Here is a 19,256-nt window from a genome sequence, read left to right as displayed (position 1 = left end):
ATTGGAGGCAGTGAGGGCGGGGCTTGCCCCCCACGAGGGCGCCGCGGTGGAGCGGTGGGGAGCGGCGGACGGCGGCAGGTGCGGGACCGGGACCGGGACCGGGACCGGGACGGGGAGGGCACGGCGGATATCGCGGTGGGGGCGGTGATGGGGGCGGCGATGGGGATGATGGAGCTGGGCACGGCCGAAGGCTCAGCTACGGTGAGGCCACGCCGCCACACGCCCGTCTCCGGTGCCCTGGTAAAATCTGGCTGATAGCCCGAGAGCGGCGGTTCGTAGCCCGAGTACCCCAGTTCGCGGAGGAGCAGTGCGATCGCCATCCCGGGTATTCTCCAACGGTGCCGGGCGGTCTCGGGGCGGCGGGCGCAGGCGCGGGCCCGGCGGTGCCCGCCGGAACGGGGCGGTTGCGCCGTTGTGGTCCCCAGCCAGGCAAGAGCATCCCGAAATCTGTGTCCCGGCTGCCGCGGCCCGGTGACGCCGCAGCGGGGAGACGCAGCACTCAAAGCCCGGTAACGCACAAACCAGGAGGCAGGAGCACGGAAGCGTTTGGGCTTTTCCCCGCAGCATCATCCCGGTTTCTAATCCCGGCCCCGCTGCGCGCGGCGGAGCCAAAGCATCGCGTTTTGTGCACGAGACAGCGGCTTCGTTAACCGAAATGGCACGCGGGGCTGTTGGGAGCGAGGACCGGCTTCTTGTTCCCCAGCAGCCGCTGCCACCGCTCCCTGTGAGCATCCTTCTTCAGACCGGGGCTTCCCTCGGCTCCGGGCTCCCATCAGTCCCCACTCCTTGGGGCAGTTTGCCATGTAACAGGGAGCCTGCTCAGCTGGGACACCGAGCTGCCGCGGCTAACGGAGGCATTCCAGGCTGTTGGCATGGGCACCTGGCCTGGCAAGAGACGCTCAGTAGAACAGAGCCGTAGCCCTCACCACTGGCACCTAGAGTGGCCTTTCATGGGGAAGGCACCCAGCCAGCTGCCAAAATCCAGGGGCTTCTTCCAAAAGCCTCACTGGGAGCCACAGTGCTGTGCCATGGGGCAGTGCCAGGGCAGATAATGCATCTCTATCCGTGCTGTACACACGCAGTGATTTTCTGGCCTATTAACGGGGAACGCCTCTGCTCGCGGCTGCTAATGGGAGATACTCAAGAGCTGCTGCTTTAATGATTATTTATTATTGCTATTTAATGAGGAGGGTGGCAGGGCTGCCCATCGCTCTCAGTGTGGGGGTCGGTGGGTCAGACGTGTGGCAGAGCAAGAGCAGAACTTGGTGTGCAGTTTCCACCATCTGCTGTGCCAGTTCTGGGGAGTGCTCCCCAAACGGGACAGGGCCTATGGCCTCCCTTGCCTGTCGCTGCTGTGGCATGGAAAGTGGGCAGCCTGCTGGAGTCACCCTGCCAGGCAGTGCTGAGAGGGTCCCCATCAGTGTGGGAATGGTTTGGAGCAGGCGGTGAGACAGCTGTGCCAGGAGGGCAGGGGATGCTGCCATGCGGCAGAGCAGGATGTGTCACATGGAGACCGACTGGCACAAGAGCTGTGCCACACTCCCTGACCCCTTGTGCTGCCTTGGCCTCGGCTCTTCACGCCCAGTCCGGCTGTATCGGTGCTGTTATCACTCCAGGATCATGGTGCTGTGCTTCTGCCAGCAACCAGCATGCTCCAGTTACCAAGGTGTCCCCAAGCCACACGCTCCGGGGTGGGTTTGTGGCCCAAGATGGCAAAAAGGCACCGAGAAGGAGCAGTTGGCACACACACAGGAGGATGGGTGGCCGGCCAGCTGGGGGGGCACGGCGGATGGGCTGCCCTCGCAGCACCATCTGTGACTGCCCTGGATTTATCCCTTAGGGAAAACACCCGGCACGGCGTTTCCACCACGGAAATGCCCAGCAGCCACCGGATCAGCCTCCCCTCGCCGGCGGCGGGTGGCAGCCTCTCGCTCGCCCACGCGTGCTGCCGGTGGTGGGCTGTGGCACCGACACGGTTAAGGCACCGGCAGGATCGGGGCGCCGGGCTGCACGCCACGGCACACGCCACGGCTGCTTGGAGCCAAAGTTGCCGAGTCAGGATGTAAGAGCGGCAGGGACGCGGCTCTGCAGCATCCCTGGGTGCTGCTGCATCCCGGGGCGCGGAGCACTCGGCCGTTCCCGGGGACGGAGCTGGAATGGGGTAGGAACTGGCACCCGCTGTGTTTGTCACAGCTGCTCCGCATTGGCACCGGCACCGGCGCCGCTTCCCGGAGCCTGCATTGCTGCCAGCTGGGGCTCATCTCATTTTTTTCTGCCTCCTGACTGCACATCGCCGTTCCAGCACCGGAGCCAGGTGAGTGCGGTGCTGGGGCAGCCGGTGCCGTGGATGGTGGCTCAGCCGTGCCTGGCTGGCAGCCCTGGCACGTCGGGGAGGCTGCCCAGCGGATGTCTGGGGAAGGGGCACACACTGGTGGTGCTGCACACCAAGGAGCCGCGGGTCCTCGGTGGCTGATGGAGCCTGTTAGTTGGGCGCTGGTGTACGTGACGGCAGAGCGGGACTGGCCCTGTCTGTGTGCGGCTTTGGGCTGTGTCATTGGCTCCAGCAGCCGAACGGTGCCGGTGCCAGCGCTCCGGCGCGCCCGGCACCATCACGGGCAGCTTCACGTGTCGCAGCTCCCTTACCACCGCCAGCCTTGCTCCTTGAGGGAATCGCTGGCCAGTAAACAGCCCCGAGCCCGCCGGCCGCGGCCGGAGGGGTACCGCTCCGCGGTGCCAGACCGGGCGATGCCAGGCTGGGGTCTGAACGCCGCTCTGCAGCAGCAGCGGCTTCCCCGGGCAGAGGGAAGGGGCAGGGCTGCTGCTCTGCGGATCCCTGCAGCGCCGGGGCTGCGGCGGGGGGTGCACGGGACACAGAGGTGACGGCAGGAGGTGACAAGGCTGCAAGGCAGAGCCGGGCAGCGTGAGTAATGGCGCTGAAGTCACCTTCCCCGTGGCGTGGCGGGGGCATTTGCTGAAAAGCTGGTTCAAAAGGGGTCGAAATAACAGGGGCTGGGGGCCCAGCATGAAGGGATGCTGGCTGCTGTGTCCCCTGCATCCCGCACCAGAGCAGATGGGAGGGAAACTGGGGTGCCTGGGGTGGGGGTCCTGCAGCTCCCCCCGACCCAGTGCCTCACCCTTGCAGGGTCAGGCTCAGCAGTGGGCACTGAGGCTTTGCCCCCAGACTCACATTAATGCTGTGTGTGCTTGCTTGCTCCAACCACAGCGTTTTGGGGGGCTGCAATCTGCAGGACGCACACCCCCTCCCCCCTCCCAAGGCTGGGCCAGCAGAGCTTTAGCTTCCAGGGGCTTCCCACCCATGAATCCCCCCAGTATCCCAGCGCCCATCCTCTCCCACCCCGCTGTGCTGGCCGGGGATGGGGCCGGCTTGTGGGGCAGCCTTGTGCCTGGGTGCCAGGAGCATCCCAAAGTCCCGAAGACTTTCTTCCCTTTCCAAGCGTTGCCCTGCAGAAACTCCTGCGGGCGCAGGCTCACAGTGGAGTTTGCTGTGAGGAAGCTGAAGGTGCAGGAGTGGGCTGGGGGCAGCACCAAGCTTCTGGCACAGCGAGGAACAGGGTTTTGGCAGCACTTTTATCTCGGGGGGCGCAGAGGGGTGAGTTGGTCCCTGGGTCCAAGATATCCCAGATCCTCAGGGCACGGAGCTCTGCACCGTGTGCCAGCGGTCTGGCATCGCTTCCCGGCAAAGTTCCTCCAGTGCCGCTGGAGGATTGCCAGCCACCGCGCTCGTTCCCCCCCCCGGCATCGCCCCAAGGTGACAGATGAGGGTCCCGCTGAAGGTTGCGGAGCGCTGAGCTCATCGCAGCGCTGAGCTCATCCGCCACAGACCCCGGGATGTGTAAACAGCCGGTGCCAAGCCCTGCAGTCGCTGTGTGTCCCAGTTGGCAGCACGGGCATGGACAAAGCTGTGCTGGGGCTGGGGGCCGGCTGTCTCTCCTGCACCGTCCCCCATCTCAGCCCAGCTTCATTATCCTGCCGCTGAGTGACGCTGAGCGGGCATGGAGCAGCTTGCAGAAGCGTGAAAGACAGTGCCAGGGACAGTGGCTGCCCTTGACCCGCTGCGAAGGTGACACGAGCAGCCCCTGGGAGAAGCCGGGGGGCTTGGGAGGGGCTCGGTCATGTCCTGCTGGGGGGTGCAGGGCTGAGGGAGCAGCTCCCTTCTGTCCTCCAAAACAAACCCGGCTTTATTGAGTCCCATCTCCATCCCCGGCCTGGCTGCGGCCAAGGGGAGCAGCAGTTCTGCAGTGCTCAGGGGCTCTGCTCTGGGGCCGCACTTCGGGGCCGCACTTCGGGGCCGCAGCGGGGCTGGGAGCTGCGGTGGGCGGGCAGGCGGCTCCGCGGGGATGGGCTCGGCTGCCGCAGCCGCTGCCATTGGGCCGCGTGGGCTGCAGGGATGCGCCGGGATGCAGGCACGCGGTCCGGGATGCTGGCGGGATGCGGGATGCAGGTGTACCAGCCCAGGATGCTGGAGGGATGCAGGGTGCAGGAGGGATGCGGGATGCAGGCATGTCCTGGTGGGATACAGACGGGAAACGCTGCGCGGGCACTCTCTGCTGGGATGCAGGAAGGAGGGAGAGGCTGGAGGGATACAGGAGGAATGCAGAGTGCTGGAGGAATGCAGGGTGCAGGCACACACTGCTGGGATGCAGGAGAAATGCTGGAGGAATGCCTGAGGGATGCAGGGTGCAGGGAGGGATGCGGGATGCAGACAGACCAGGCCAGGATGCAGGCACACTCTGCTGGGTTGCAGGAAGGCTGCAGGATGTGGGAGGGATGCAGGACACAGGCATGCCCTGCGGGTGAGATGCAGGATGTGGGCACGCCGTGCCAGGATGCAGGCAAGATGTGTGCCAGGGCAGAATCACAGTGTGCAAGGCAAAGGCCCCACTGTGCCCAGGGCAGCCAGGGAAGGAGCCCAGAGATGTCTCAGTCCCCGACTGGGTGAAAAAGCTCCTCGTGACTTGTGACATAAAGATGAGGGCAGGGAGGATCTAGGGTGGCAGGGGCTGAGCCCCTCTGTCCCTCCACGCTCCCCCATGGGCTGTGGGAAAAGGCAAACTCCCTGAGCTTCAGGGAGTCCCTTGCAGAGGAACCCTCTGGGAGCTGCTTTAGTGTTGAACACCAGCAGCGTGTTTCGTTTTCCAGGCCACATTACTGATTTCCTGATTGGTTGTAAGACCTCCCCAGCATGGGTCGGTGCCTCGCTGCCGCAGCTGGGCTGCCCCATGGCATGCCCTGCTCGGTTCCTGTGGGCAGCCAGGTGGGCAGGGATGGGCAGCCAGGCAGGCAGTGAGGCAGGCAGCAGGCAGCCCCACTCTGACAGTCCTGGGAGCCCCAGAATTTTGGGGAAAGCAACAAAACTGGGGAGCTGGCAGCACGGGGCAGGGGCAGGATGGGTTTGGGAGTGGCAGTGAGTCAGGGTGAGCTCCGGGGCTGGCAGGGTTGATGTGCTCTGTCTGCTGCCTGTGCCACTGCCACTGAGCCATCCGGCTCAGAGCTTCTACAACAGGAAGTGCCGTCATGTGCATGCCCCAAAAAACGCCGTTTCTTCCTCTTTTTCTTCCTCTCTTTCCCCTGTGGCAGGGGTGAGGCAGCAGGCGGCTCCGGGGAGCCCAGGCTGGCTCCATGTATCCCGAATCCACCACTGACTCCCCGGCGCGACTCTCGCTGCGGCAGACGGGCTCCCCAGGGATGATTTACAGGTAAGGGCAGGGGGCGGCGCCGGGGGGCTTCAAACCAGGGCCACAGCACCCCAGAAACCAGCCCCGCACGCTTTGTGCAGAAATCCTCTAGGACTGCACCGAAACGGGCACCAGCAGCAGCGTTTGGCGCCTGATGCCTGTTGTGGGTACCCTGGGGCAGCATGCTAGTGCCCACCACACGGTGCCCCTGCAGTGTGGCACGGGTGACACCCCTGACTCTTCCCGTGGCTGCCAGCTGTGCCCCTCGGTCCCGCTCCACCTTTCTAATGGGGTTTGTGGCATCTTTCTTCTTTCTTCCCTTTGCTGTCGGAAGTGCGAGATACGGGAGCCCCAAGCGCCAGCTCCAGTTCTACAGGTAACCCTCCCCCCCCCAAAAATACCCCCGCGGGCAGCAGGCGTGGCCCTTGCCCGTGCCCACGGTGCTGCCAGCATGGCACCGCGTCCTCGCCTGCTTGTGGGTTCGGCAGCGTGGTGTGGGGACCCGACGTGCGTGCCTGGGTATGTGGGGACCATCCTCATCGTGCTCCCCAAGCAGCAGAGCGTGGCCAGAGTGTGGCCAGAGCGTGGCCGGAGTGTGGCCAGAGCGTGGCCAGAGTGTGGCTGGAGGGCTGCCGTGGTGCAGCCGGGGTAGGGGTGTGGGGGTCGGCTCTGGGGGAGCACCCCGCAGCGGTGCTGCACCAGGAGGAGCTGCTGGCTCTTCCCCCGGGAAGCTGCAGGAGTGCAGCCAGCTGCTCCCCAGCCCTATCCATTAAGCGTTAAGTGGTTCCGAGGCAACACTTCCCGGCCCCGCCGCGCTCTTACCGGCTGCAGCAGGCACTTCTGCCTGCGCCCCGTGCCAGCAGCCGTGCCACTGCTCCCAGGGCTGCAACAGCCCCGTGCAGCTGTGAGGAGGCAGGGGACAAGGGCTGTCCCCTAAGGGAGCCATGGCCTCCCCACTCCATCCCTGGGCACAGCAGGTAGAGGAGAGGCTGGCTGCTGCTGGGATGGCTGGGTGGCACTGCCAGCCTGCTTGTCCCGGTGATGTGCCATCATTGGTGCTGCTAAGCCTGTGCGTGGGTGAGTTTTGGCTGCCAAACCAGCCAGGCACCTGAACCTCTGGGCACATCTGGTATGAATGGCTCCTGAGGTCAACAGGCAGCAGCCAGTGTGCCCATGGGCCAGTGGCAGCTGTTGCCCAGCCCTGGTTTGGGTCTCCTGTCCAGAGGAGCCCATGGTTAGTTCCTGCCACAGCCCAGCTCTGGCCTTGCCACCACAGGGGGCCGAATCTGCGCCCCGGTGGCCGCAGCTGTCCCCTCCAGGCTGTGTGCCGATGGCGCAGGAGCTGTGCCCGCAGGGCGCGGGGCGGTGGCAGGCGGAGGCCGTGCTGGCAGCGCTGGCACGGCAGTGGCACATCCCCGGGCTTTTAGCGAAGCAGCCATGAATAATTTAGGGCTCTTCACCAGGAAGAAAATCCCCTAATAGGGCTAATGGAGTGCGGTGAGAACGCTGGGCTCTGGGGGGGCCCTCGCCGCCGCCAATGGCTTTTGGACGCTGAGCTCTGACACTCCCTTCACGCAAACCCCCCCGGCCCTGGCTCTTAAAGCTGCCCCGGGGCAGCCCAGCTGCCCAGAGCATCCCCGGCACGCCGGTGAGTCGGGGCTGGCGGTGAGCAGGGATGGGCACAGGCAGTGGCACGGGCAGCAGGGAGGGGTTTCTGTGTGGGGTGGATTTGGTGGCTCGGGGTTCAGGGGAGGTTTTGGGTCGGGTTTTGTGGTCTCTCTGGTTTTAGGGAGGCTGTCGGTTGTCAACAAGTTGCCAGCTTTGCCAGCCGGGCTGGGCAGATGCCTTTCTGAGCAGCCACCCTGCACCCCCGGCTGTCACCCACTTGTTGTGCCTGTGACGCGCCCACGGTCCCCTGTCACCCCGCAGAGCCTGGGCGCTGTCCCCACCCCAGCAAATGGCCTCTCCCGCTTGGGCTCGGCGCTGCTCCGGCTCTGGCAGCTCCCGCAGCCCCGGGGCTCTCGTCCCTCTGCCCGTGCCGGGATTTCTGCTCACCAGCAGCCTGTCGGTGGTGCTGCTGCCCCTGCGCTCTCCCTGCTGCCCTGCCTCGGGACTCAGCTCACAACCAGGGAGGTATCGGAACGTGGCGGCCGCTGGATCCTTGCCCTGCTCCCCAAAGCAGCAGACCAACCCCCGGCTCCTCTTGCTGCAGCTCTTTCATTGCAGCATGGTGAAGCTGCAGAGCAGCGCCGCAGCCGGCTTGGACTTTTCCTGGCTGATGTTGGGCAAGGAGATCCCGCCAGGGGCAAAGGGACCCCAGCAGGGACAAGGGGGTCCCACTGGGGATATGGGGATCCCACGGTGGGTGCTGCACCCATGCCTGGTAGGAGCCACTGACACTGTCTGTGAAGGGCTGGTGCTGGTGGTGCCAGCTCCAAGCTCTGGTTTTGAGGTGCAGCAAGAAGCAGATGCTGGTGGCCAGGGCTGGGTTTGGCTTTGCCAAAGGAGAGGGTCCCCTTTCCATGTCCCCCTGCATTCCCAAATCCTTACTGCAGAGAGCGGGAGGGTCTCTGGCAGCGCTGGCATCACAGGAGCCCCCCAGGGCTTCAGTCACCCCTTGCCAGCAGCTACTCTGCATCTCCTGGGCTTTCTCCTTTTCCTTGAGGTCACACCTCAGTGGGAGATGCACTCTGCCTTTGGCTCCTGCTGCTGTGAATTTGAGCTTCACAGGGAAAGAGAAAACCACCGCTGGGAGCCTGACGCCAGCACAGCCTGGGCTCGGTGTGCTCCCAGCAGTCGCCTCGGCACCAGCGCCGCGGGTTTGGCCCCGGTCCCTGCTCCCCTCAGACACAGTGTGAGGGGAGTGCAGAGAGCAGCAGAGAGATCAGTGCCAATGCCATTGGTCCCAGACCCAGAGGCACTGGGGACCTCCAGCTGTGCCAGGCTGTTTTCTGTGGCTGTTTCCAGCTGCAAGGTCGCTGCCATGGCTGCAGGGAAGGTGTTGGTTGGCAGTGTGAGCTACGGCACCCTGCAGGCACAGCAGCCACCAGTGAGTACCTGGCACCCATGGCCCCTCCATGGATGCCCAGCCCCCTGGGGAGCCCCGTGGGGCTGTCACTCCCATCCTGGCCTCTCCCACCCAGTGGCATGTGGTGGCAGATTCTCACCAGCACCTTGTCCTTCCTCAGCTGCCTCCTGATGCCCACCACATCCCTCACAGGGATGCAGGCCAGCTGGTGCAAGCTGAGAGGCAGCACAGACCGGGCCCATGCCAGGCTGCAGCAGCTCACCAGGCTTAGGGTGGCTGTGGTGGTCACCCACTACAGCCGCAGCTGCCCATCACTGCTCGACCACGGGCAGTGCCGCATCCCTTCCCTGCTGCCCTGCTGCCATTGCCCTGCCTTTGCTCTTCTGCTCCCCGACCGCAGCTTTGCTCTGCTGAAGCGATGGCTTTGCCAGGATCCTGCTCTCCCCTCCCTGCGCCGCAGACCCGCCACAGGTCAGGCCCTTGCAAGGGCTGATGCCGCCACTCAGGGCTCTCGGGTGTGGGCACGGCTCTTCCACGAGCGCCGGTGGAGCCTGGCGGGACGCTCTCCCAGCTCTCTCCGTAGCATTGCTGAGGGGTCGTTCCCGGCGGCAGAGCCCGGGCCGGGGCGGCAGGATGCTCTCCATGACGTACAGCGAGAGCCTGCGCAGCGTGGCCAGCCGGCACCCCCCGGAGTGGGGGCTGCTGCCGGCCCCCCGCCCGGCCGACGGGCTGGAGCTGCGGCGGCTGCGGGACGTGCGGGCGGCAGCGCGGGCGAAGACGCTGGAGGAGTTCCTGCGGATGCATGGACTGTCCCTGGCCGACAGCACCGCCCGCACCACCGGCATGAAGTACAGGTGAGGCAGCGCCGGAGCCGGCGGGGCGGCGTGGTGAGGGCCAAGCGTGCCCAGCCTGGGAGGTGTGGCTGGAGCAGGAGATGCTGCTTGCCGCTCGTCTTGCGCCCGTCGGGGGTCGCCTGCGGTTCGCCGGGTGCCTTGCGCTGCGCCGAGGTCAGGAGGAGGCGGGGCCGTGGGGATCTCGTGTGCGGGAGAGTCTGCGGCGGGCCGGGGCTGCGGCCTCTTGGCTGCTCGATGATCTTGGAGCTTCTTGCTTGGCTTTCCTCCCTCGGTGCTCAGGCCGCTGGAGCCTCGGGGGCACCTTACCTGTGCCGTTCTGACGCGGGGGTGCCGAGCTGGCACGCCGTGAATTCTTCATCTGGGGCTCGGCCACAGCGTGGGGTGTGCCGGGAGTTCACCCAACTCTTGCCCTTCTCCTCACTCACCCGTGCGGGCAGGACATGCCAGGCAGCTGGAGAGTCGGCTGCAGCGCCTCAGAGGGCACGAGGCTGCTTCTTCCAGCACATCCTTTCCCTCTCCCCCTGCACTGCAGGTGAGCAAGGGGGCATGGGACTGGGCACCTCTGATAAGTCGTCTACAGCTGAGGTCGTCAGGGCAAGGGACAGCAGCTGCTCCCCCTGCGACAATGCTGGGGGCCTCTCACCCCACTGCAGCAAAGCCCCTAGGGGACTGCAGCTCTGCCGCTTGCTGCCGTGCCGTGCCATGCTGTGCCACACCGCGGCACAGCGGGTCAGGTTCTGCTCAGCTCACAATGACAGAGGTAACATTTACACAGCGTCGAGAGCCCATCAAATATTCATGGGGTGGTTATTTATTGATGGGCAGAGGCCATGCCGGTGCTGCCCTTCTGGGCAGATGCCCACTGCCCCCAAATCTCTGGGCGCTCTCCTCAGGGAGCTGCCGATGTCTGCCGGGTCCCCCCCGGCGGAGGGCTGGCGCTGGCACCGGTGGGATTACGCAGCTAAGGAGCTTTGCAGGAGCGGGAAGCGGTGGAGATTACAAAGCTCCTCATTAGATCGGAGCCAGCCGCGTGTGATTTCCCCTGCAAGTGAAGCCCCAGCCCCGCTCCTTGCCCCTCCCCTGAGGGGGGCACAGCTGGGGTGGGCAAGCAGCCCATGGCCCGGCCAGAATCGGTGCCGCAGGACCAGCCGGCTTGTGGCCCCCCTTTGGCGGGAGGCGTGGGCTGAGGTTTGCCTCGGCCCCCGGTGTTTGAGCTGAGTGTAACCGGGGGGATGCGCCGCTGGCCCCCGAGGCAGCTGGCCCAGCTCTGGCAAACCGCGGGGCTAACACCCAGAGCACGGCTCCGGATGGAAGGGTTTGTTTCGGACTGACACCCACCCAGGAGAAGGGCGTTGTGCCAAGGGAGAGCAGCGGCCCTGCCACCCCAAGCTGGGGCTGGGCGCATTGCCCGCGGTGGGGGCATCCGCGGCGGAGCTCCTCCTCCTTCCCCCCACCTGCCCGGGTGCTGCTCAGTTGCTCGCTTCCTGAGCTCATCAAATATTGAGGGCAGGAGGGTTGCCGGGAGCAGCTTCGCGCCCGCCGCCTCGCAGCCCCCCGCGTCACGTTGGCGGCGTGCGGGAGGAGCTCCCGCCTGGCTCGGGGCGCCGGCTAAATTTAGGCAGCTGGAGCGGCTGCCCGCCGGAGCAGCATGCAGGTCTCCTTTGTGTGCTCCGAGCACAGCATCAAGAGCCGGAGCGCGGAGGACCGGCTGAACCGACAGAATGCTGGCAGCCCCAGCCTGGGCACCCGCGGCAAGTTCCGAGCCGTGGCCATGGTGGCTCGGAGCCTGGGGCAGCTCTCGGTGCAGAACGCCCCCTCCTCCAGCGAGTCCAGCGTCAAGCAGCCGGGGATGAAATACCGGTAGGAAACGGGATCCGCTGCCCGCTCGGCTGCTTTCTCTGCCCCTCACCAAGCTCGGGGCGGTGGCAGGGTCTGGGGGGCCCCTGATCCTTGGCTCACGTCCTGCTCTGTGGGTTTCGGGCGCTCAAAGTGCTGACCGTGTGCCTCCGTCGCCTTCCTCACTGCTCTCTCCTGTCCCCTCGTCGGGTGGCTTTGAGCCAGCCTCCTGTAAAAGCAGCGGGATGGGGCAGGAAAGGCACCCCAAATTTGGGGGAGATTAAAAGGATCCCCGGCGCCTGCTGAGCCGCGCCGGCTGCCGAGCCGGGGGGGTCGGGGAGTCGTGGCATGCGTTAATCCGTGGGCTGCTATGGCATCGCTCCGGTGCCGCCGGGGACTCGCCACCCTGCACAGGGTGCACGAAGCTGTAGCCAGGGGTCGGCCCTCAGCTGGCCGCAGTCGGGCTGGAAACGAAGGAGGGCAGCTAGGACACGTTGTGTCCCCCAAGCTGGCACCCACTGGGTTAACATACTCCACATCCCTGGCACTAGAGCAGAGCTCTGAGGGCTTCCCCCCGCCCCAAGATGAGTGTTAGCTCAGGCATGGGGCTGGGGGGATCCCCCCTCCGTGAGCGTGCGCCCAAGCGCCGGGATGGGGGTTCCCCCCCCCGAGATGAACAACGCACGCCACGGTCCAGCTGCCAGCCGCTGCGTGCCCTCGCTGCAGCCCAGCTGTGCCCGGCATTAGGCAGAAAGCGCATCAGGCCGCCCGAGCATGGGGATGGCTCCAGCCGTCACCCACCATCAGTGTCCAGAGCAGCAGAGTGCCCTTGCCTGGGCATTGGGGAGGGGCTTGGGGTGGCCCCGTCTGGCTCTTGAACTCCAAATCCTTATGGCAGTGCTGCTGGGGACACGCATGGTGACATCCTCCAAGCTCAGCACCCCACGGTCACGTCCACAGGAGCAGCACCCCAGGGTCCACCTAATACCAAGCAGCGGGTGGCCAGCTCCAGGATCCCTGCTGGGATCCTTGCGGGGGGAGACATTGCTGGTGGGGCTGCTCTGTGCAAAGGGATAGGAAAGCCATGGCACAGTGCCAGGGGGTGCTTGGCCTCTCCTGGTATCTGCCAGCATCCCCGTTGGGCAGCCAGTCAGCACACTTCCAGTCAGGAAAGCTGGGAGCAGCAGTGTGCCCAGGAGGACCCCTGTGATGCCCGTGTAGCCTGGAAAGACCAGGATAGGACTGGGGACCACCACGACCCCCCCAGCATGGTGGGCTTGAGTCACCACCACCACATGGCCAGGCTCTCTCCCCACCCTGAACGTAAAGCAGGGCTGAGGGCAGCCCCCGCGCCTCCTGGTGCTAGGCATTAAGGCAGCAGCACGGCAGGACGGTGCCCCGGCTCGGCTCAGCCCTCGGCTCACCGTGGCTGCTCCCTGCCCGGCTCCCTGTGCCCATGCCGGCGGTGGCGGTGCCTGCCGGTTGCTACGCGACACGGGCGCGGGCGAGCTGCCGGCTCACCTACACTTTATTTATTTTAACGCTCTTCTCTCCAGCCTTTGTCATCTCCCGGCACAAGCTGGCTCTCCGTCGGCGCGGCGAAGGCGGCTGCCAGCCCGGCCCCCTTCCCCGGAGCTGTGCTCGGGCTCCTTGTGCCAACCAACTTCCCAGGGGTACTCCACTTCTGCCAGACCCTGCTCCGCTGCCCAGCACCTTCTCCCTGTGCCAGCCCTGTGCTCCACCACAGAGAACGGGCACAGCTCATGCCACATGCGGGGTACTCCAGGACTGGCCACCACTGTGCCAGTCCCACTCTTCCTGCCCCGTCCCCTCACGCTGGCAGCTCTGTCAGGGCATGGGACACCCTTGTCACAGGGAGCAGCACTGACGAGGGCATTGCCCACTGCCTCTCCTGGGTACCCTGCTGGGCACAGCAGTTATTTAGTGTGTGGGGAGTGGCATTGCTGTGCCAGTGCTGGCCATGCCTAGGACAGCTTTGACTTAGCGATGGGCAGACCCTGGCTGCGGGATGCCCCTAGGCACAATGGGGACAGGGACCAGCAGCAGCACGTGGGAATGGCATGCAGGGGCTTTCTGGTGGCTTTGCTAACAGCTCTCTGCCTTCCAGGAACCTGGGCAAGTCTGGGCTGCGAGTGTCCTGCCTGGGCCTGGGTAAGTGCCAGGCTTTGCCATGCCCCCTCCGTCCCGCGGCTGCCGCTCCGGCAATGCTTTGCCAAGGGAAGGGCAGGAAAGGGTTTCCCCAGGCCCTGCGGCGGCCTTGAGACGCAGCCCAGAAGCTGTCAAATTAATTTCCCCTTTTCACCTCCTGAGTAATGGGAAGTGACCAGGCTGTGCTGGGAGCACCGAGCCGCACGCGGCCAGGCCAACCGCAGCATGCCAGGGCTGTGCCAGGGGAGTGGGGCGGGCGGCCATGGGCCAGGGGAGCGGCGGCTGGGCGCTCACCACTCTCACCCTCTCCCCTGCAGGGACATGGGTGACGTTTGGAGGGCAAATCACAGACGAGGTAAGGGTTGTGCCCTGAGGGGATGGTGCCAGCAGAGCCGTGGGCCTTGGCCTCGGTGCCCGTGGTCTGCTGGAGCTCAGCAGCACGCAGCACTCAGCCACCTTCACCGCCCCCCCGCTGTCCCCTCGCAGATGGCAGAGCAGTTGATGACTTTAGCCTACGACAATGGCATTAATCTCTTCGACACGGCAGAAGTCTACGCTGCTGGCAAGTAGGTGCCCAGCTTTGGTGGCAGCACATGGGGCCTCCCCCTGCACTGGGCCCAGGCTGGGGCCTCTGGCACTTCTGAGCTGGGAGTCTCCCAGGGTTGCCATCTGCAAAGCAGCTGCCAGGATGGGGCAGCCAGCGCTGGCTCTTGTGGGTGATGGCTGTGGTGCCTGTGCCACACGGGCATAACCATGCACTCTCCCTGGCATGGTGAGCCACAGCTGCCAGGGACCAGGGCCATTCCTGCTGGTGGCTGCTGCTCCCTGTGGCTGCAGAAGGTCAGGTGCCAGCATCTTACATCCCCTTACCTTGTAGGGCCGAGGTGGTGCTGGGGAACATCATCAAGAAGAAGGGGTGGAGGTAAGCTGAGCTTTCATCCAGTGCAGCAAAGTCATCCCTGCGGTGCCCATGGGCTGGGCAAAGCTGTGTGAATGTGGGCAGGGAGCAGGCAGAGCACACAGGACTTCGTGGTACCACCAGCAGTGACTCTCTGTTTCTCCCTGCAGACGGTCCAGCCTGGTGATCACCACCAAAATCTTCTGGGGAGGAAAGTAGGTAGCATGCCAGCCCCGTGCCAGAGCAGCCAGAGCCTGCTGGGCTCTCACCTACCTTTGCTCTTGCAGGGCCGAGACGGAGAGGGGCCTGTCCCGGAAGCACATCATTGAAGGTAGGGATGCTCGCTGGGCACTGCCCGGTGCCAGTCCGTGCCTTTGCTGGCTGGTGGCACGGAGCCTGGCGCACCTGATGGCCCTGTTGGTGTGGCAGGCCTGAAGGCATCACTGGAGCGGCTGCAGCTGGAGTATGTGGATGTGGTGTTTGCCAACCGGCCGGACCCCAACACGCCGATGGAAGGTGGGTGCTGCCCCGCGGCGCCACGCTCCTCCCTGCTGCCTCTTGTTGGTGTCGCGGTTGGTTTGTGCCAGGCTCTTACCTCAAGGGTGTTTTCCCTTCCCAAGCAGAAACCACTCCTCTGCCACCAGGGTAGCCCACAGCAGCTGAACCTCTGCCAGCCCAGCACCAGGACCCTCTCGGGCCATGGTGGGGGCGATTCAGTGGCAGATGGCTGCCCTGTCCCAGCGAGCCACTTGCTCTGCTCTGCTGGCAGCAGCCAACTCTGCTCTCTCTAAATCTCTCTTTTATCACCAGGGGACCTATTTAGTTCCTCCAAGTCCAGGACTTTCATCGTGGAAGGTACTCCCTGCCCGCACGCTGCCGCTGCCCATGTCCCAGTGGCATCTCCTGGGGCAGAAGTCCCTCTCCTTGTGATTTCCATCCCTGTCCTCTGTACCCTGAGCAAACCCTGCCACCAGCTGCAGAGGCAGTGGCAGCACAAGAGCGCCCCCATCCCTTCAGACCTTCCTGCAGTTCCAGGGGAGGAAAGAGGCTCTCCAGGCCCTTGCCGCGGAGCACCACGGCAGGGTCCCCCCTGGCCAGGGCAGCTCTGCACCCCTTGCTCTCCCCACTGCCTGACTGTGGCTGCAGGAGTGCCTTGGCTTGGCCACGGCTCGCATGGCTCAGGGCCGGCTCCCCGAGACCCTCGCACAGGGTCTGGGGTTCCCTCCCTCCCCTGGGCCTCAGCACAGGGGCAATGCTTCAGGTCTCCTCCCCTGCAGTGGTGTCGGCGCCGGTACCCTGCGAGGCAAGGGGCTGGTGCCAGGAGCCTTGGGCTGCATCCATATGGGGAGAGCCCTGGCGTCACTGGCAGCATGTCAGGGGTGGCCGTGGTCCCCGGCACATCCTGAGTGGCTGCTCCCTCGGTCCCCATCCTGCTCCTCTGAAAGCATCCTCGGGACACAGCGCAGCCCCAGCTCCCACCCCGGCGCTGAGGAGCAGGATGCCAGCCCCTCGCTGCCAGCGCGGCCCCCTGCTAACCCCTGCCTGCTGCTCTCCCCTTCCCTCCGGCAGAGACGGTGCGAGCCATGACCCACGTCATCAACCAGGGGATGGCCATGTACTGGGGGACCTCGCGCTGGAGCTCCATGGAGATCATGGTAGGGGCCCGGGGGGCCGGGGCGGCCGCAGCGGAGCGGCCCTGGAGATGCTGATTTAATTAGACAGCAGCTGGCAGCAGCTGAGTGCTTGCAGATGCGCTCGAGCCTTAATTATCTTCCAGGAGGGCTGCTCGTGGCTCAGCTGGGGGAGTTAGAGGGGGTCAGCAGGGGGCTCCTGGGGGCCAGCAGGGTGCTGAGGGTCTCGCTTCCTCGGCAGGAAGCTTACTCAGTGGCCCGGCAGTTCAACCTGATCCCGCCGATCTGCGAGCAGGCCGAGTACCACATGTTCCAGCGGGAGAAGGTGGAGGTGCAGCTGCCTGAGCTCTTCCACAAGATAGGTATGGGGAGGGGGGAGCGTCCTGCTAACCCCCCCAAAAGCCCAGCAGGGCACCTGGGACTGGCCAGCCCCTGTGCCGTGGTCCCCAGGGGAGCTGGAGAGGAGCAGCCTCACCCTCTGCTCTGTCCCCAGGCGTGGGAGCCATGACCTGGTCCCCTCTGGCGTGCGGCATTGTCTCGGGGAAGTACGACGGAGGCATCCCCCCCTACTCCCGCGCCTCGCTGAAGGTGAGCCCAGGGCAGGCTGAGCTGGGGGAGCAGGGCCAGGGGCATCGCAAGGTCCCCAGGAGACCCGCAGGACCTGGGCAGTTGGGGGTGCCCTGACTGCAGAAGTTGCTGGCAGAGCCCAGCCCTTTCCTGTGCCCCCCCAGGGATACCAGTGGCTGAAGGACAAGATCCTGAGCGAGGAGGGCCGGCGGCAGCAGGCGAAGCTGAAGGAGCTGCAGGCCATCGCTGAGCGCCTGGGCTGCACCCTGCCCCAGCTCGCCATCGGTGAGGGCACAGGGCCACGCTCTGGGGGGACATTGAAGGTGGCTGAGCCCTACTCAGTCTCTCCTCTCTGCCCCCAGCCTGGTGCCTGCGCAATGAGGGTGTCAGCTCTGTCTTGCTGGGTGCCTCCAACGCCGACCAGCTGATGGAGAACATCGGAGCAATACAGGTCAGTGCCCACTGGCAGCTGCACCAGGGGAGGCAGTGCCACAGGGAGCAAGCAGCCCCTGCTCACAGGGCTTAGGGAAACACAGAATGGTTTGGGTTGGAAAAGACCTTTCAGATCATGGAGTCTAACCCTTAACCCAGCACTGCCAGGGCACCACCACCCCATGGCCCTCAGCACCACAGCTTTGAAACCCCTCCAGGCATGGGGGTTGCTCCACCACTGCCCTGGGCAGCCTGAGCCAGGACCTGGCACTCACTTTGGAAAAGAAATTGTTCCTCATGTCCAACCTAAACCTGCCCTGGGGCAACTTGAGGACACCTCCTCTTCTCCTGTCACTTGTTCCTTGGAAGATGAGACCAACCCCCACCTGGCTCCAGCCTCCTTTCAGGGAGCTGTAGTGAGCAATGAGGTCTCCCCTCAGCCTCCTCTTCTCAAGGCTGAACATCCCTCAGCTCCCTAAGCTGCTCGTCTCCATCCCTGTTCTCCAGACCCTTCCCCAGCTTCACTGCCTTCCTCTGGACCCCCTCCAGCACCAAGTCCCGCAGTGCAGGGCACGGGGAAAGGAGGTTGTGAAGCTGGCTGGAAACAGAAATGGGGTTTGCTCCATCTGAAGCTGCGTGGTGGAGATGAAGCTTTGCTGGGCTGGGAGGTGTGGGATGAGCCCGACCCAGGCTCCCCAGAACTGGGTCACTCCGCTGGGGCTTGCAGCAGGGAGGTGGCAGGGCGGAGGCGGCGAGCGCGGCACGGCTGCGTGCCAGCAGCAGGGGCCTGATCCTGACTCCTGGCCCGTCCCCCGCAGGTCCTTCCGAAGCTGTCGTCTTCCATCGTCCACGAGATCGATAGCATCCTGGGCAACAAACCCTACAGCAAGAAGGATTACCGCTCCTAGGCGCGGCCGCGCCGCCCGTCGCTTGCTTTCGCTTTGTGGGAGCAGAGTGGAGAGTGCGGTTGGCACCGCGAGCGCCCAGAGCCCCTGCCCGCGCTGCCCTGGACCCTTGTACTGCTTCCGCCCGAGGGAGGGCCGGCCGGGAGCGGCAGGGCGAGTCCCGGGCCCTGCGGAAGCCCTGCTCGCCGCCGCGGGGGCCGCGGGGCCGCCGGCGCGGTGCGGGGCCGGTTGCATGCGTTGCCCCTGGCCGCGGCGGAGGCGCTGGGCACGGGGTAGGAGCGGGAGCTGTACGCCCCCGAGGCCGACAACACGAAGCTGTTCCCCAGCCTGCGCCCTGCAGCCTGCGCTCGGCGCCACCCGTGGGACTGCCGCGATGGGGTGGGGGAAGGGGCGATGGGGAGCCCGGGCCGAGGTGGGTGGGGGGATGTGCTGGCAGTGTGCCAGCGTGCGTACAGGGACAGGCAGGGTACGCGTGGGCACACCTGGTGCCCGTCTGCAAGCAGCTGTGCGGGCAGGCACGCACCCTGCCCCTCCCTGAAGCTGTGTTTGCACCCAGAGGCACCCACGCAGGCACACAGGGATGTAAATCCCCCCAGGCTGTAGGTACACACAGAGCTCTGCTCAGCACTGAGATCCACTTACACCCCCACAGCCCCCTCCAGCCCTGCAGCCCTGCCAGTCTTCACCCACCCACAGCTATCCCTGCAGAGATGTATGGGATGCAGAGGCACACAGCTGGGTACAGGCACAGCTCTGAATGCCCCTGCAGAGCGCCAGGGCTGTGCCTGTGCCCAGGTACAGGTGGGTACTGTCCAGGCACACAGTGATGCAGCTACATCTGTTTTTGTATGTAGAGACTGGGGGCTGAGAAATGAAGGCTCCTGGAAGACCTTACAGTGGCCTTCCAGTACCTGAAGGAGCCTACAGGAAAGCCAGGAAGGGACTTTTTACAAGGGGGTGTAGCAATAGGGCAAGAAGAGGCTGAAGCTGGGAAAGGGGAGATTGATCCTGGAGATGAGGAACACATTCGTGACAGTGAGGCTGGGGAGAGCCTGGCACAGCTTGCCCAGGGAGGCTGTGGATGTCTCCTCCCTGGAGCTGTTCAAGGCCAGGCTGGGTGAGGCCCTGAGCAACCTGGGCTAGTTGGAGGTGTCCCCACCCAGGGCAGGGGCTTGGAACTGGATGATCTTCAAGGCCCCTTACAACCCAAGCCAGTCTGTGAGTCTCTGTGTGTGCACAG

At 65.1% G+C, this 19,256-nt stretch overlaps 1 protein-coding gene across 4 annotated transcripts; it reads left to right on the top strand.

Moving 5' to 3' along the window:
• The first annotated feature begins 8 nt into the window (after nucleotides 1–8).
• KCNAB2 (potassium voltage-gated channel subfamily A regulatory beta subunit 2) lies at nucleotides 9–18,341 on the top strand. 4 transcript variants are annotated; one of them, XM_068158154.1, is made up of 16 exons: nucleotides 9–78; nucleotides 5,599–5,717; nucleotides 6,031–6,072; nucleotides 13,543–13,586; nucleotides 13,901–13,938; nucleotides 14,070–14,149; nucleotides 14,461–14,505; nucleotides 14,652–14,696; nucleotides 14,769–14,812; nucleotides 14,911–14,997; nucleotides 16,051–16,136; nucleotides 16,354–16,474; nucleotides 16,606–16,700; nucleotides 16,844–16,964; nucleotides 17,042–17,130; nucleotides 17,930–18,341. In XM_068158154.1, the coding sequence occupies exons 2-16, from the start codon at nucleotides 5,641–5,643 to the stop codon at nucleotides 18,017–18,019; spliced, it is 1,104 nt and encodes a 367-aa protein (XP_068014255.1). In that variant the 5' UTR covers nucleotides 9–78; nucleotides 5,599–5,640; the 3' UTR covers nucleotides 18,020–18,341. The 4 variants fall into 4 exon arrangements, with proteins under 4 accessions (XP_068014255.1, XP_068014257.1, XP_068014256.1 ...); XM_068158155.1 differs by lacking the exon at nucleotides 9–78 and adding an exon at nucleotides 2,050–2,314; XM_068158156.1 differs by lacking the exon at nucleotides 6,031–6,072.
• The last annotated feature ends 915 nt before the right edge of the window (nucleotides 18,342–19,256 follow it).

This window comes from Melanerpes formicivorus, unplaced genomic scaffold (genome assembly GCF_026170545.1).
Source record: "Melanerpes formicivorus ecotype bairdi unplaced genomic scaffold, bMelFor1.0.p_v2 SCAF_39, whole genome shotgun sequence".
Classification (NCBI taxonomy): Eukaryota; Metazoa; Chordata; class Aves; order Piciformes; family Picidae; genus Melanerpes; species Melanerpes formicivorus.
The sequence above is the reverse complement of the archived record's forward strand: the minus strand, read 5'-3'. Positions and strand labels throughout refer to the sequence as shown.